Here is an 18,074-nt window from a genome sequence, read left to right on the forward strand (position 1 = left end):
CTCATTACCAAAACCCGCCCACAGTTAAAATTGGAGGCCCTACATTTTTTTCCTCCGCTAAAATTAGCAAAAGGAGAATATAGCCCATAACATCCTTTCAAGTAAATGTCACCACTTTCTCTGTGTGTTGGCCTCTTGCCACCATTCTCCCTCCTTCAAATGGGAGGTTGGAGCGGTCAGTGTCTCTGTGATTTGGCAACCAGAGGTGGGCTTCTCTGGGCTGGGGCCTTTTGTTTATAAATTTAGAGACCTAAATTTTCCCACATTACAACAGTGACTCCACTTCAAAAGCACTTCATTGGCTGTAAAGCACTTTGGGACGTCCGGTGGTCGTGAAAGGCGCTATATAAATGCAAGTCTTTCTTTCTTTTCTAAATGAAGGACCATGGCTGTTGGATAACAGCGAGGCTGAAATAGTAGATGAGGGAACTCTAGAAATACGGATGACGCAGCGGTCTTTGCGATCCATTAAGATGGCGCAACGTGTCATGAAAATGCTGGAAACACTCAGCAGGTCAGGCAGCAACTGTGGAAAGAACTGGAAGATGTCAGAGATGAACAGCTTTTAAGAAAGTACAGAGCCAGGGAAAAGGTGGGGCAGGAAAAGAGTGATCGGGTGGAGGGCGGGCGTGATTACATAACAAAAGGGATGATGGCCCAAGGCAAAAGGAGGTGATAATGAGACAAGGATAGAAACAAAAGATGGGCCCAGGGGCGGTCTAAATGGTTACATTTTAAAGGAAGAGAGTGTTTGAAGACCAGGACCTCAAACCCGGCACTAAGCTCATGGTCTACAGAGCAGCAGTGATTCCCGCCCTGCTGTATGCCTCAGAGACATGGACCATGTACAGCAGGCACCTCAAAGCACTGGCGAGGTACCACCAACGCTGCCTCCGCAAGATCCTGCAAATCCATTGGCAGGATAGGCGCACCAACGTCAGTGTTCTTGCTCAGGCCAACATCCCCAGCATCGAAGCTCTGACCACGCTCAATCAGCTCCGATGGACGGGTCACTTTGTCTGCATGCCCGATACGAGACTCCCAAAACAAGCGCTCTACTCGGAGCTCCAGCACGGCAAGAGAGCCCCATGTGGGCAGAGGAAACGCTTCAAGGACACCCTCAAAGCCCCCTTGAAAAAGTGTAACATCCCCACCGACACCTGGGAATCCCTGGCCCAAGACCGCACAAAGTGGAGGAGAAGCATCCGGGAAGGCGCTGAACACCTCGAGTCTCTTCACCGGGAACAAGCGGAAGCCAAGCGCAGGCAGCGCAAGGAGCGCACGTCAACCCAAGCACCCCACCCACCCGCCCCTTCAACCACCGTCTGCCCCACCTGTGACAGAGACTGTAGGTCCCGCATTGGACTCATCAGTCACCTGCGAGCTCATTTTTAATGTGGAAGCAATCATCCTCAGTTCCGAGGGACTGCCTAAGAAGAAGAAGAAATGGTTACAGTAGAATAGCAGAAGGAAGAATGGGAAAGCTGGAAAAGAGGAGAAGGCTCCTTAGGAGTCAAAATCATATCACTGTGGGTTGGCAGCACAATGTTCCAGCAGTAGAACATATAAAAACCATAACATCTTTTAATCTGTCAGAGAGGTTTTGTTTTCCAAATATCTGTCTATCTTAGTTAATGAGGTCCTAATTATTTGGGCACCATCCATCAACAATGATTGAGCCAAGAGCAAGAACGTGAGTCAAAATGCTTCTCTCCGGCCAACTCCAATGACTACTGATCTAACAACGGAAAATGCCTGAAATACACAACCCCTGGAAAGAGACAAGGCAGATTATAAAGTTTTGAGTGCGAATCCTTCGTCAGGTGAAGGGCACACGCCTGAAATGTCATGGGTCTAGAAATTGGTTCGTGGTTGGCCGTGCACCAGACCGGGTCGGCCTGAGCCACACTCGATATTGGGCCTCGTACCGCGTTTAAATGAGACTGGCGCAATGCGTACCCCCCCAGGCAGCTCGCCAGCAAATTTGGGCCTCTGTGACAAATGCAGCAGGTCTGAAACTAAAACAACGAAACAAAACTCAGTATGACAACCAATTGTGAGAAGAGAAAGAGAGCCGATCCGGACCAGGGTTCAGATGAAAGGGACACACTCTGGGCTGGATTTTGTCAATGGGGACGTAATGGAGGCGGGACTCCCACTTTTTGGGTTGTAGTCCCACCTCCATCGATTTGTGGCCAACCCACGCGATTTTCCCTTGATTCACCTTGTTGAGCCCGCCCAGTGGGCTCAGCAGGCCAATTAAGGGACATCAAATCAAAATCAAATCAAATCAAATCAACTTTTATTGTCATTGTTAGTGCACAAGTGCAGTACAACGAAATGTAGGCTTGCGGCTCCCGAGAGTGTACAATTTGGATTAGGACACTTAAACATTTCAACATACATTTGTACATATATATTAGCATAAATATGACCATAATAAAGTGCATCGGCAGATGTGCAGGCTTTAGTGTTTATTTGTGGAGTTCAGTAGGATGACAGCCCTGGGAAAGAAGCTGTTCCTAAATCTGGTCGTATGGGTGCAAATGCATCCGTAGCGTCTTCCAGATGGTAGGAGGGCGAACAGACTGTGGCTGGGGTGGGTAGGGTCTTTGATGATGGACCGTGCCCTCCGTAGGCAGCGTTTCTGATATATATGTTCTATGATCGGTAGCCGGGTGCCGGTAATGCGTTGGGCAGTTTTGACTACCCGCTGCAGGGCTTTCCGGTCATGGGAGCTACAGCTGCCGTTACAGGTGACAGGTGACGTCAGGGGTTGACATTTCATCTGTCAAGAGCTTTTGACAGATGAAATATCAGCGTTTGACAGCTCTGTGAAGCTGTCAAACACTGACAATCTGTCTTGTAACTTGAGTCCTTCTCCACAGACTCAGTTAGAAATCTCTACAGAACAGAAAGCTGAATGCTGCAACTTTTGACAGCTCGCGGCCATTCTGCTTTCTGTGCCGGTGAGATGAGGGACTCCCGAGACCTGAAGGAAGGAAGCCTGCATTAGTAAGTAAAGGTAAGTAAAACTTATTTAAACACTTTACACACACCAAACACACTTAGCTCTGCACTCATGCACCCATCACTCACCTGAACCCTCCAAGCCCTTCAGCCCGACGGTCCACCTTGCTAACTTGCCGTGGTTTGGAGCCATCGGGAAGCTCACATTTCAGGGCTAAAAATAGGGATTAGGCCAAAAACTGCCTGTTAACTACCTATTAACATGCAGTTAATTGGCACTAATCCCCTTCCCGCCTCGGGGAGGCGGCTCCCAGCACAGGTCGGGTACCCACCTCCTGGGAAACGGGCATGGAGGTGGGTTGGGGGCGGGAAGGGTTCGTGCCCCCCGATTCTGCAATTTTAACACCCCACACGCCTCCATTCCCACCTCCACGGCCCTGGGAAATTCGAGCTAGAGTGTCATAATTGGAGAGTTAGTCATAGCTCAGTGGGCAGCACTCTTGCCTCTGGAGGCAGAAGGTTGTGAGTTCAGACTCCCACTTCAGAGACTTAAGCACTAACATCTAGGCTGTCACTTCAGTGCTGCACTGAGGGAGAGCTGCATTGTCAGAGGGTGCTGTCTTTCTAGATGCGACGTTAAACCGAGGCCCCTGTTAGCCCTCTCAGGTGGATATAAAAGATCCTATTGGCACTATACGAAGTAGTTCTCCCCAGTGTCCTGGCCAATATTCATCCCTCAACCAACATCTCTAAACACAGATGACCTGGTCGTTATCACATTGTTGTTTGTGGGAGCTTGCTGTGCACAAATTGGTTGCTGTGTTTCCTACGTTACAACAGTGACTGCACTTCATTGGCTGTAAAGCACTTTGGGATGTCCTGAGGTTGTGAAAGACACTATATAAATGCAAGTCTGTCTTCTCTCTTCCCAGATGTCGAATGACCTGTGTGTCTTTCCAATATTTTCTGTTATTAGTTCAGATTACAAGCTGTTTTACCTTTTTATTTTTCCCATGATTTTTGACTGATTGTCCCCATGAAACCCAGAAAGTGTGATTTAAAACTGAACGCCTCGTTGATTCCTTCATGGAAAGACCGTTAAATAGTCTCCAGGTTAAGTAAGTAAGAAGATAGAGGACAGCTGTATATTTTGGATAAGAAGATGAATGGCAGAAGATTATCTCCAGGCAGCCAACAGTGGAGTGAAGCGAAGGTTTGGAGTGGGACCCTTTAGTCATGGGACTCCAGCTGCACTTGTCTCAACAATGTCTTGGTCCCAACTGACCTAAGACAGAATCCAAACAGTTCTATTCAACTGCAAGGTAGCATCTTGCCTTAAGAACAGGAAAAAAGATCTGATTTTTCATTCTCTTTGAAGGCTGTGCCCTTTCCTCTTGTGACACAGTTTAGATTATCAATAGTCTTTAAATTGCACTGCAGGATACTGGAGTAGGAAGGCCTCAGCCGTTTCTATACTTGGATCCGATAGTGTAATTTCAAGGCCATTGGAGTTATGGTGTATTTATGTCTTTTTGCACAAGTGATTCAATTTGTACTAGTAATGAGCAATGCTTGTGCAAAAGGGATAAAGGGAGATGGGAACATAGGAACAGGAGGAGGCCATTCAGCCCCTCGAGCCTGTTCCGCCATTCAATTAGATCATGGCTGATCTGCATCTTAACTCAATCTACTTGCCTTGGTTCCGTAACCCTTAATAACCCTTCCTTACCTAACAAAAATCTATTAGTCTCAGTTTTGAAATTTTCAATTGATCCCCCAGCCTCAACAGCTTTTTGGGGGAGAGAGTTCCAGATTTCCACTAACCCTTTGTGTGAAGAAGTGCTTCCTGACATCATCCGTGAACAGCCTGGCTCTAATTTTAAGGCTATGCCCTCTTGTTCTGGACTCCCCCCACCAGAGGAAACAGTTTCTCTCTATCTACTCTATCGAATCCTTTAATCATCTTAAACACCTCAATTAGATCACCCCTTAATCTTCTATACTCAAGGAACAGGGTAGGGTGGTCACGTGGGATTGGGAATACTGCTCGTGTAGAGGATTAACATCAACCGGTTGGGTTGCGAGGGCTGTTTCTGTGTTGTAATTTCTATGTCATTCTAGGTAAAAGGAACTCTATTAAAAAAAATATCAGCCCCTTCATGTATTTCTTTGGAACTGTAATGAAAGCGCATCCCTTGTGAACTTTGTACTCAGGAAGGTGAGGGGTGCTATTGTAGAATGGAACACTTCTCATTTTCAAGCAGCTAGTGTCAGCACGCCCAGGTCAGCTCTAATACAATTAGGTGCGGAGTTAAGCTCCGGTGTGCATTAACCCATCCCTCAGAATAGCGCTCCTTATCGGACTAATGTGACATGTTTCCATCTCCCACACTCGCCATTCCTTGAGCCTCACCGAGTAAAATTCCCAATTTAATGCTAATTAGTGTCACATCGAATTATAGAACAGTACAGCACAGAAGGAGGCCATTCGGCCCATCAAGTCTGCGCTGGCTCTTTCGAAGAGCACTCCCTCGCTCTTTCCCCATATCCCTGCAATTTTTTCTTCTTCAAGTATTTATCCAATTCCCTTTTGAAGGCTACTATTGAATCTGTATCCACCGTCCTATCAGGCAGCGCATTCCAAATCTTAAAATCACTCCTTGTGTAAAAAAGTTTTTCCTCATGTCGCCTCTGGTTCTTTTGCTAATCACCTTAAATCTGTGCCCTCTGGTTATAGAGTCATATATGTCCTCTTAGCCTTCTCTGCTCTAAGGAGAGCAACCTTTGTGTTTACAGGCAGGAGATGATCGTTCCACCAGGACTTTGATGGAGCCCAGGTCTCAGAGGTGAAAGACCTGGATCTGACCCATTGTTCTACCTCACCTAGCAATGGCTGATATGATTTCAGGCTTTTACAGAGCACCTTCACTCACAACAGTTGCACAGTTTTGCGCCTCCCGTTAGCGCCTTAAGAGGGCGCTAATGGGGCGCAAAGCAACTAGCGCCCGGGCGCGGTGATGTTTGCGCCGCTCACAAAATTAACTAGACATTTTGCGGCGGCGCTAAACACTACCGCCACGATCTCCTGCGCCGGCAGACCGTGACGTCAGTCTAGTGCGCAACGCCCCGTTAGCGCCCCGGACTGGATATTGAGTGGCGCCCCCTGCCTTACCGTCTGCCGCTAGCAACGACAGGTTGAGGGGAACGTTTTGCAGTCAGGAAGGGACTGGGGGAGCGCTATTTAAAGGCGACTGCTTCCTGCCTTTTTTTGTTGGTGACATTTTTGCACCACGCATTCTGAGAGAGAGAGACTTCTGGAGAGATTCAATGCTGTGTGAAGGAGTTTTGGGTACAGAGCAGCACTTTGCAGGTTCATTTTGATTTGCCCTTCCTTGTATCGATTTAGAAGAGACTGTGGGGGCTGCACTCTGAGCTCTTTCCCTGGGCCTCTCCATTGTTCTTTCCAGTAGATTTGATGTACAGGTCTCTCCAGGCCGAGATTCAAGGCTGCAATGAGCAGGATATGGATGAAGAGCAAGATCGACCCTACCCTTTAAGAACTGGCTGGCGCCAGTGTGTCTGTGTTCCATTGCTGACTGACATCACATGAGCTTCGCCAGCGCTCTGAGGTAGCGCCTCGCTCCTTGGCCTTTGCGCCTTAAGACAGGTGTGAAGCGCCTGATTTAGTGCTCCAATCACCTCCAAGGGCGATAAAAGCCAAGTTTGCAGTCGGAGGCATTAATTAGCGCCAGGCGCTAAACTTTGCGCACGGCCAATAATCGCGCCCCAAACGGGGCGATACTGAATTTTTCCCCCTTAATTTCGGCTTTGAGCACAATGGTGCAGATATTACCACGATTCAAAGAATAGGCAATTTTGGATGTCACGAGTTTAATATTCATGACGTAAGTCAAGAATTTACTGGAATCAAAAAAGGCCAAAATAAATATAATCAAAACAGTTTGATTTTTCAGCCACTTTATCACAGAAATTCGACAGAGTGAGTCCCTATGAATATGTATAATAATGATGGCAATGGGTAGGTCATCGGGTGGGTTGTAGCTGCAATCCAACTAGTGAATTCAACACTTTTTGCTCGCATTTTAGCCCCCTTCTCTACTGAAGTTTCTCGTTCTTGCTGGATATGGTTTCTGAGGCACAGGAAACCCTCAGGTACCCACAGCTCAGAGGACATTCGGCCAATGTTTATCCCAGTTCGTGAGCGTCAGAGGCTTTTGGACCATGGGATGGAGGAGGGGGGTTACAGCCAAGACTCACTCGTCTTCTGCACGTGGATCTTCCAACAAGGGAATACCGGATAGCAATCAGCTGTTTGCATTGTTGGATTTCACTGTATCTCATTGCTGCTTGTGGGAGCTTGCTGTGCACAAATTGGTTGCCGCGTTTCCTACATTACAGCAGTGACTACACTTCAAAAGTACTTCATTGTCTGTAAAGCACTTTGGGATGTCCTGAGGTTGTGAAAGATGCTATAGAAATACAAGTTCTTTCCGTTTTTTCTCTGGGGGAACCTCCTTAGTCCAGGAGAGTTGACACCGATTATGCCCCCAGTTGCAGCCCTGACTCAAACCATTTACCTCAACTGAATAAGAACATGAGAAATAGGAGCAGGAATAGGCCACTTGGCCCCCGAGCCTGCTCCGCCATTCAATAAGATCATGGCTGATCTTGGGCTCAAAGCCACTTCCCTGCCCGCTCCCCATAACCCTTCACTCCCTTATCTTGCAAAAACCTGTCTATCTCCACCTTAAATGTATTTAATGACCCAGCCGCCACGGCTCTCTGGGGCAGAGAATTCCACAGATTTACGACCCTCTGAGAGAAGAAATTTCTCCTCATCTCAGTTCGAAAAGGGCGACCCTTTATTCTGAAACTATGCCCCCGAGTTCTAGATTTCCCCACGAGGGGAAACATCCTCTCTGCATCTACCTTGTCGAGCCCCCTCAGTATCTTATATGTTTCAATGAGATCACCTCTCATTCTTCTAAATTCCAATGAGTATAGGCCCAGCCTGCTCAACCTTTCTACATAAGTCAACCTCCTCGTCTCAGGAATCAACTGAGTGAATCGTGCCTGTGACCACCCTTAAGTCACTGGGGGAGGTTAGGTGAGGAAAGGTTCAAATGTATCTAATCTAGGCAAAAGAGATTTTTTTTTAAATGCCAAAATGAGTCGACTCTTTCTTACCTCCACAAAATGTGTTGAAAATCCCGCTTGTGACATTTCAAGCTGAAAAGATGTTTCATTCTGAACATTGGTTCCTAATATCAAAAAAGAGAAAAACGTTCATCGGTATTGAAATATCTAGTTACTATTCTGATTAAATAAATGGATATTTTTTTGCTAATCAGGCTGAGGGATGTCAAAATGGGGAAAGGAGGGCATCTCTATTTTTACCAAACGACGTCAAAAAAAACATTCACTCCCTCCACCACCAGCGTACCGTGGCTGCAGTGTGTACCATCTACAAGATGCACCACAACAACTCGCCAAGGCTTCTTCGACAGCACTTAACAAACCCACGACCTCTTCCACCTAGAAGGACAAGGGCAGCAGGCGCATGGGAACACCACCACCTCCAAGTCACACACCATCCTGACTTGGAAATATATCGGCCGTTCCTTCATCGTCGCTGGGTCAAAATCCTGGAACTCCCTCCCTAACAGTGCTGTGGGAGTGCCTTCACCACGCGGACTGCGGCGGTTCAAGGTGATGGCCCACCACCACCTTCTCAAAGGCAGTTAGGGATGGGCAATAAATGCTGGCCTTGCCAGCGACGCCCACATCCCATAAATGTGAAACTCCTAGGTCAGGTCAGATGCAGAGTAAAGCTCCCTCTACACTGGCCCAACAATGCACCATAACCCCAACCTCAGGTGCGCCGTCTACTGCAGCAGCGGTGTGACATTGTGGGCTGCATTTTCCTGACCTGTAGTTCGAAAGCTCTATCTGCTGCCTTGACCCCGGCTCAGTTTTCTGGCTCGGGGTGGAGGGGGAGGGGGTGTGGGATTGTGGCATTAGACATTCATGCCTGGCTCCCAGTGGGATCTCTGCCAGCAAGCGGGAATGCCAGTAGCTAACCAGAGTATCCAAATTGGAGCCGATATAAAAGGTCCAGAAGACTTCAGTGCCTCTTTCGCTGAAGGACTCAGCTACTTGGGTGAGTTACTGGAGGACTCCCAGCAACAACGGGTCTGATCCCGAATGTGAGTCAGTACCTTCAGAAAAGGAGGAGAAAAAAAGTTACTAAAGGGAAATGCTAGTCACGGCAAAACATTACTGTCATTTTGCTTTGCTTTGCTATTGCAAAAACTGACCAAAGTGTGATATTCATTTTTGTCAGACACGTTAAGCAAATTTAATTCATTGGTGTCAGCTGTGGCTCAGTGGGTAGCACCCTCGCCTCTGAGTTGTGAAGATGGTGGGTTCAAGTCCCACTCTAGAAACTTGAGCACAAAATCTAGGCTGACACCCCCAGTGCAGTACTTAGGGGGCGCTGCACTGTCAAAGGTGCCGTCTTTCAGATGGGACGTTAAACCAAGGCCCCCGTCTGCCCTCTCAGGTGGGCGTAAAAGATCCCGTGGCACTATTTCGAAGAAGAGCAGGGGAGTTCTCGCATGTGCGCTGGCCAAAATTTATCCCTCGACCAATACCTAAAACAGATGTAACAACAGAAAATGCTGGAAAACTCAGCAGGCCAGGCAACATCCGTGGAGAGAGAAACAGAGTCAATGTTTCAGGTCGAAACCCTTCTACAGAACTGAGAGAAAAGGCAGGAAATGAAACAAAAGGCAGTTTGGGGGCTGGGAAATGGGGGAGGGGATGAAAGAAGAGACATTAAGAGATATTCAAGGTGAGACGAGATGGTAATAGGACAGGTAAAGAAACAAAGGATGGCTCTAGATGAAGTGTGAAATGCGCTGGCAGAGTGAGAGACAGCTGCCATGTGGGAGAGAGAAAAAGGAAAAGGCACAAACCAAAAGTGTGGATAAAAAATATAAAAATATAATAGGGGCCGAGGTTATGATTTGAAGTTGTTGAACTCAATATTGAGTTCGGAAGGCTGTAAAGTGCCTAATCGGAAGATGCGGTGCTGTTCCTCGAGTTTACGCTGAGCTTCTGTGGAACAATGCAAGAGGCCACAGACGGTGAGGTCTGAGTGGGAATGGAATGGTGAATTGAAATGACAGGCGACCGGAAGCTCGGGGTCACCCTTACGGACTGAACGGAGGTGTTCCGCAAAGCGGTCACCCAATCTGCATTTGGTCTCCCCAATGTAGAGGAGACCGCATCGTGACCTAAAACAGATTATCTGGTCATTATCACATTGCTGTTTGTGGGAGCTTGCTGTGCTCAAATTGGCTGCCGCGTTTCCTACATTAGAACAGTGACTCCACTTCAAAAGTACTTCATTGGCTATAAAGCGCTTTGGGATGTCCTGAGGTCGTGAAAGGTGCGATAGAAATGCAAGTCTTTCTTTTCTTCAAAGTATAACAAAATCTCACGGAAATACCAAATGTGTTTACCTTCCAAGCTGAAGATTCGTGCTCCGAGTGCGTCCACAATATCCTTCAGGGCCGACTCGTCTGAGACATTGAAGAAATGCTTTTCATCCGGGTGGCTTGCTATAGATTTAATTTCCTTTAAGAAGTCACTTGGATTGATGCCTCTCCTGTTGTAATATCCAAGCACCTGCAGAACAGAATGAAGCTTTTACTAAATGAAAATGTTTTCCCTCCTCCTTTCCTGAAGTGGAACCTCCTCCAGGTGGTCATTCATTAATGACAGGCAGTGAGTGTCGGCTGGCTATTCAACTGTGTGGAGCATCACAGCAGAGACCAATCTTGTCTTCAGCCGATATCCACACAAATGCACTCTCTAACAGGGTGTGTAACAAGTGTCTTTTTTAAAAATTCATTCACGGGATGTGGACGTAGTTGACAAGGCCGGCATTTATTGCCCATCCCTGATTGCCCTCGAGAAAGTGGCAGTGAGCCACCCTCTTGAACTACTGCAGTCCATATGGTGATACTTCTTTGTAGCGGTTTGGTACAACCGAGTGGCTTGCTCGGCCATTTCAGAGGGCAGTTAAGAGCCAAGCACATTGATGTGGGTCTGGAGTCACATATAGGCCAGACCAGATAAGGACAGCAGATTTCCTTCCCTAAAGGACATTAGTGAACCAGATGGGGTTTCTACAACAATCATTACTGATACTAGCTTTTTATTCCAGATTTATTTAATTAATTGAATTTAAATAACCCATTCTGCCATGGTGGGGTTTGAACTCATGTCTCTGGATCATTAGTCCAGGTCTCTGGATTACTAGTCTAATAACATAACCACTATGCTACCATACCCCCACTTCTTGGGATGAGTTACAACGTTAAAGGCACTATATAAATGCAAGTTGTCGCAACAGGAAACCAATCAGGAGCAGAGACACTGGAGGATTTCCCCCTGCTTAAATCAAGGGTGTTGAAGCCAAATACAATGGTCCAGCTGCTGCTCTGGGAGAGATGTCAACTTGTCAACTCAGCCCAGGATTGATCCTGGAACCTCTGCACTCTGTATGGCTCAGTTGCCCACCGCATGACACACTGGCAGCCACTAACCCAGTGAGGGAGCTCTGCCCTGACTACGTCCAAGAGTGGATTTGCCGTTGTGTAGATTGCCTACCGCAATGGCGTATCTGGTGATGTTGTCTCGCTCGCTGTCCTCAATCACTTGCTTTAGATGTGGGCTGTCATGGGATTCACCGTCGGTTATGACAATCATCACCTTCTTGGCTTCTTGCCTTGCACCTCTCCTGGCGCTGAATGCCTCAGAGCTGAAAGAGATAAAGAAAACACACTTTAAACTGATGAGAAGTTAAACCAAGGCACTGACTGCTCACATCAGCGTTCAAGTTCCCATGGCGCTATTCGGAAAGGAGTAAGGAATTCTCCCGATGTCCTCATCCGTGTCTTTGTTACCGCTAGACTCGACTATTCCAACACTCTCCTGGCCGGCCTCTCATCTTCCACTCCACATAATCTTGAGCTCATCCAAAACTCTGCTGCCCTGTATCCTAACCCGCACCCAGTCCCGTTCACCCATCACCCCCTGTGCTCGCTGACCTACATTGGTTCCCGGTCCGGCAACACCTCGATTTTAATATTCTCAGCCTTGTGTTCAAATCCCTCCATATCCTCGCCCTCCTGATCTCTGTAACCACCTCCAGCCCTACAACCCTCCGAGATCTCTGCGCTCCTCCAATTCAGGCCTCTTGCGCATCCCCGATGTTCCTCGCTCCACCATTGGCGGCCGTGCCTTCAGCTGCCTGGGACCTAAGCTCTGGAATTCCCTCCCTAAACCTCTCCGCCTCCCTACCTCTCTCTCCTCCTTTAAGACGCTCCTTAAAACCTACCTCTTTGGCCAAGCTTTTAGTCACCTGGCCTAATATCTCCTTATGTGGCTCGGTGTCAAATTTTGTTTTGAAAACACTCCTGTGACGTGCCATTGTTTTATTATGTTTAAGGTGCTATATAAATGCAAGTTCTTGTTGTCCGGGGCAACATTCCTCCCTCAACCATCACCACCAGAAAAAAAACAATGAAATGGTCAGTCATCTTGTTTGATGTTTATGAGATCTTGCTTTGCACAAAAGTGACTGCCATGTTTTGACTATATAACAGTGACTACACTTCCAAAGTAATTCATTGGTTGTGAAGTGCTTTGGGACGTCCTACGAACATGATTGACTGCTTAAGAGGGGAGACGAGTAGAATTTTTTTTCCGCATCTTTCCAAATGGGGAGTCAGGGACAGAGATGGAGCTACAACACTGATGGGACACGTGCACCCTTCGAGTGCAGCCCTCTGTCGGAAGTGTGGAGGCTGTGAATTTCGCCTCTAAACCCATCACAATTCCCTGTTGTAACTTATTTTGACCAAAAGCTTAACATTACGGAACTCAGTCCTCTCTCGCTAGGGCATATTACACGTTTTTAAAACCCAGATTCGACTGCTAATCACTAACCGGTTTACACCACCTTCTCTCTTAGTTTTCCCACCCCTGAATCGCGGACCTTGGCCCCTATAGAAATGACATAACAACTGTTTGGACAGCAGGACTGGATCTCACCCAACGAACACAAAATAAACTGGCAAAGACGCAAGTGGTGAAAAGACGATTCCATGTAACAATATTATTCGTATTCGAAGATATTACATGAGCTGTGATCCAACAATAACGGGAAAATATGAAAATGGGAGTCTCCAACCAGTCATTATGGGCATTGACTATGAGATCACCAAAAATCTGCAAGATTAGCACTAGTAAAAATGCTTGCAGTGTGTTTCGGGTACGTTTGAAATCCTGTGGTCAGGATTTGTGCAGTAGAGTTAACCCAAAGCATCCACTGTTACCACTGTGGAATTGCAAAGGAAAGCACAAAATCTGGCAGGTTTATTTTTCATCAGAGTTTCCGGTTCTTTCACGGCGGAACAATCTGTCCATTCAGGGTCCTCCGGCTTAAAGCGTAAATCACAGGGCTCCACTGAGCAAGTTCCGTCCCGGCTGGGAGATGCTAGTTGGAAGTCCCGGACGGTCCTCGGCTCCCCTGGGTTAGGGAGTTGGGGGGGGGCAGAGAGGGGGCTGGGGTGGGGGGATGGAGGTGGAGGGGGGAAATCAGCTAGCGTCCTGCTCCTGAATGCTACTCAGCAACCTTTGCCGCAAATTGTAAGATCAGGCAAGAACCTGACTGGATTCAACTAAGATAAGAAAAGAAAGTCTTGCATTTGCATAGCGCCTTTCACGGCCTCAGGACGTCCCAAAGTGCTTTACAGCCAATTAAGTACTTTTGAAGTGTAGTCACTGTGGGAAATGCAGCAGCCAATTTGCGCACAGCAAAGTCCCACAAACAGCAATGAAATAAATGACCAGATAATCTGCTTTTTAGGTGTTGGTTGAGGGGTAAACGTTGGCCAGGACACCAGGAGATTAATCTCCTTTTGCATCTGAAGAACCACGGGCTTAAATTACTTGATCTTGCGCTGTGATTGAAGAGCTGAACTCGAAGTTTGGAGACACGGCTATAAGACTGCAGTGCCAATTCACCAACCCGGTATCCCCTGTGAGCGGAACTCCCCGCAGACAGCGGGGTTTGCGAAGTGTACTCTAGGATTTAATACCAGGTTATATTACAGTGCCAACACGGGAAACACTGTTGTAATAGAAACATGGTGGACTGCACATCTCCAGGGGCAGGGTGTCACTAGCTGCCTGGGTACATAGTTACTGCAGTGAGGCTGAGCACTTAGCCAACAAGTTAGGAAGAGGTCAACTGCCTGTACTCTAAGTGGGCCACTTCGTCCGCATGCCCGATACGAGACTCCCAAAACAAGCGCTCTACTCGGAGCTCCGGCACGGCAAGAGAGCCCCAGGTGGGCAGAGGAAACGCTTCAAGGACACCCTCAAAGCCTCCTTGAAAAAGTGCAACATCCCCACCGACACCTGGGAATCCCTGGCCCAAGACCGCACACCTCGAGTCTCTTCGCCAGGAGCAAGCAGAAGCCAAGCACAGGCAGCGCAAGGAGCGCACGTCAACCCAAGCACCCCACCCACCCGCCCCTTCAACTACTGTCTGCCCCACCTGTGACAGAGACTGTAGGTCCCGCATTGGACTCATCAGCCACCTGAGAACTCATTTTTAATGTGCAAGCTTTTATAGCTATGTGAAGAGAAAAAGATTGCTGAAGTCAAGCGTAGGTCCCTTGCAGTCAGAATCAGGGGAATTTATAATGGGGAACAAAGAAATGGCAGACCAATTAAATACATATTTCGGTTCTGTCTTCACAAAGGAGGGCACAAATAACCTCCCAGAGATGTCAGGGAACATAGGGTCTGATGAAAGGGAGAAACTGAAAGAAATCAGTATTTGTAGGGAAATGGTGTTAGGGAAATTGATGGGATTGAAGGCCGATAAATCCCCAGGGCCTGATAATCTACATCCTAGGGTACTTAAGGAAGTGACCCTAGAAATAATAGATGCATTGCTGATCATCTTCCAACATTCGATGGAATCTGGAACAGTACCCATGGATTGGAGGGTAGCTAATGTTACCCCACTATTCAAAAAAGGTGGTAGAGAGAAAACGGGGAATTACAGACCGGTAAGCCAGACATCGGTAGTGGGGAAAATGCTAGAGTCCATTATAAAAGATGTAATAGCAGAGCACTTGGAAAACAGTGACAGGATCGGACAAAGTCAACATGGATTTACAAAAGGTAAATCGTGCTTGACTAATCTACTGGAAGTTTTTGAGGATGTAACTGGTAAAATAGATAAGGGAGAACCAGTGGATGTGGTGTATTTGGACTTTCAGAGGCTTTCGATAAGGTCCCGCATAAGAGATTAGCATGTAAAGTTAAGGCACATGGGATTGGGGGCAAGGTATTGACTTGGATAGAGAACTGATTGGCAGACAGAAAGCAAAGAGTTGGAATAAACGGGTCTTTTTCCGAGTGGCAGGCAGTGACTAGTGGGGTACCGCAGGGATCGGTCCTTGGACCCCAGCTATTCACAATATATATTAATGATCTAGACAAGGGAACTAGATGTAATATCTCCAAATTTGCAGACGACACAAAGCTGGGTGGATGTGTGTGCTGTGAGGAGGATGCTGAGAAACTCCAGGATGATTTGGACAGGTTGGGTGATTGGGCAGAAGCATGGCAGATGCAATATAACGTGGATAAATGTGAGGTTATCCACTTTGGTGGCAAAAACAGGAAGGCAGATTATTATCTGAATGGCAATAGATTGGGAGAAGGGGAAGTGCAACGAGACCTGGGTGTCCTTGTGCACCAGTCGCTGAAGGTAAGCATGCAGGTGCAGCAGGCGGTTAAGAAGGCAAATGGTATGTTGGCCTTCGTAGCGAGAGGGTTTGAGTACAGGAACAAGGATGTCTTGCTGCAGTTGTACAGGGCCTTGGTGACACCTCATCTTGAGTATTGTGTGCAGTTTTGGTCGCCTTATCTGAGGAAGGATGTTCTTGCCATGGAAGGAGTTCAGCGAAGATTCACCAGGCTGGTACCTTGGATGGCAGGAATGACGTATGAGGAGAGATTGGGTCGATTGGGCTTGTACTCGTTGGAGTTTAGAAGAATGAGAGGGGATCTCATTGAAACTTATAAAATTCTGACAGGACTGGACAGACTAGATACAGGAAGGATGTTCCCGATGGTCGGGGAGTCCAGAACCAGGGGTCACAGTCTAAGGATAAGGGGTAAGCCATTTAGGACTGAGATGAGGAGGAATTTCTTCACCCAGCGAGTGGTGAACCTGTGGAATTCTCTACCACAGAAGGCAGTTGAGGCCAATTCATTAAATATATTCAAGAAGGAGTTGGATATATTTCTTAAAGCTAAAGGGATCAAGGGATATGGGGAGAAGGCAGGGACAGGGTACTGAATTTGGATGATCGGCCATGATCGCATTGAATGTCGGAGCAGGCTCGAGGGGCCGAATGGCCTACTCCTGCTCCTATCTTCTATGTTTCTATGTTTCTATCCTCGGTTCCGAGGGACTGCCTAAGAAGAAGGAAGAAGAAGCAGCTTTAGTTAGGAAGAGGTCAACGGCCCGTACTCTGGGTCTCAGTATGGCGTGTGGCACAGTGGTGGAGGAGTGGGAGCTGGAAAGGGGGAGCTGATCAAAAGGACAGGACTGGCGAGCAGATCAGAGGCCTGAGGGTGAAATAATGGAGCGGAACGGAGGCCAGGGAAGGTCAGGAACCACAATGGACAAACCTTTTTAGCAACCCTGCACACTCAAATGACCAAATGCTCAGCCAATGGTCTCAGAATCGGTTCCCTGGGTGTAGATGGGCACACAGGCAGACGCTACTGCAGAACCATCTCCAATACCAGCAAGCCCATCTCCAATACCAGCAGGCCCATCTCCAATACCAGCAGGCCCATCTCCAATGCCAGCAGGCCCATCTCCAATACCAGCAGGCTCATCTGCAATACCAGCAGGCTCATCTCCAATACCAGCAGGCTCATCTCCAATACCAGCAGGCCAGTAATGTAAAAGGTGCACAAAAGGCAGCAGAGTAATTAATTTATTTCACATCAACAAACATTATTAAGTAACTGATGAAAGGTCATCAACCTGAAATGTTGGCCGGAAGTTTTACGTTTGGACCCGCCAGGAGCAAGGGAGGGGTGGGGGCACTAACGCGCGAGAAAGCTGGAAGTCCGGATTTCCCCGCACACTAACTCCACAGCGTGCACGTGACGTCACGGACAGATCTGCTGCCCAGAAGCCAACTTGGTTCACAGGCTGGCTTCCAGTCAACGGCGAACTCGGGTCAAGAGGCTGCAACCCTAGGTAGGTGTGAGCCCCGACCCTGGGGGTGAGTCAGGTTCCAGACCCGGGGAGTTGGGGGGGAGGGGGAGCGGAGGGGCAGGGGCTGCTGGTGGGTGAGCTTGGGGGGCCGAGGGGAAGCACTTCTGCTCCTCCTGGCCCACAAGGATTCATCCCCCGAGACTGTCCTCGCCTCGCTGCAGCTGCTGGGAATCCCGAAGTCCGGGAACTCCGGCCGGCCACAGTTAAATCCATTTTAATATTTAAAGTGCCAACCCGCCTCATCGAAGTGGGTTGGCTGCACGCTGCCACAACCCCCCCCCCACCCCCGTCCCGCCTCCGTGGGAGTACCTTCACCACACGGACTGCAGCGGTTTAAGAAGGCGGCTCATCACCACCTTCTCGAGGGGCAATTAGGGATAGGCAATAAATGCTGGCCTTGCCAGCGACGCCCACATCCCATCAACAAATTAAAAAGAACGGAGGTGGCCGGGTTGGAGGCGAGTTGGGGTCGGCATTCAGGTTTTTAACACTTTAACCTCCCACCCGACCCCAACCCACCAGTTTTTTAGGGTTAAAATTCCCCCCATTAACTCTGTTTCTCTCTCCACAGATGCGGCCTGACCTGCCGAGTATTTTCCAGTAATTCCTGTTTTTAGTTCAGATTTCCAGCATCTGCAGTATCTTGCTTTTGTTTTATTATTAAGTAACTGAGAGTTAGACAGCTCGTTAG

The 18,074-nt window shown here is 48.0% G+C and overlaps 1 protein-coding gene across 1 annotated transcript in view; it reads right to left on the bottom strand.

The window, feature by feature from the left end:
- The window catches only part of LOC147099952 (integrin alpha-11-like), a 181,354-nt gene that overhangs the window by 73,831 nt on the left and 89,449 nt on the right, over positions 1–18,074 (bottom strand). The window contains exons 8-10 of the mRNA XM_085968480.1: positions 11,671–11,821; positions 10,518–10,683; positions 8,179–8,252 (exon numbers count right to left, since the gene is read on the bottom strand). Coding sequence (XP_085824606.1) covers positions 8,179–8,252; positions 10,518–10,683; positions 11,671–11,821 — 391 coding nt within the window. The remainder of the gene's footprint in view (positions 1–8,178; positions 8,253–10,517; positions 10,684–11,670; positions 11,822–18,074) is intronic.

This window comes from Somniosus microcephalus, chromosome 27 (genome assembly GCF_052327205.1).
Source record: "Somniosus microcephalus isolate GS21.2 chromosome 27, FLI_Smic_1.0, whole genome shotgun sequence".
NCBI lineage: Eukaryota > Metazoa > Chordata > Chondrichthyes > Squaliformes > Somniosidae > Somniosus > Somniosus microcephalus.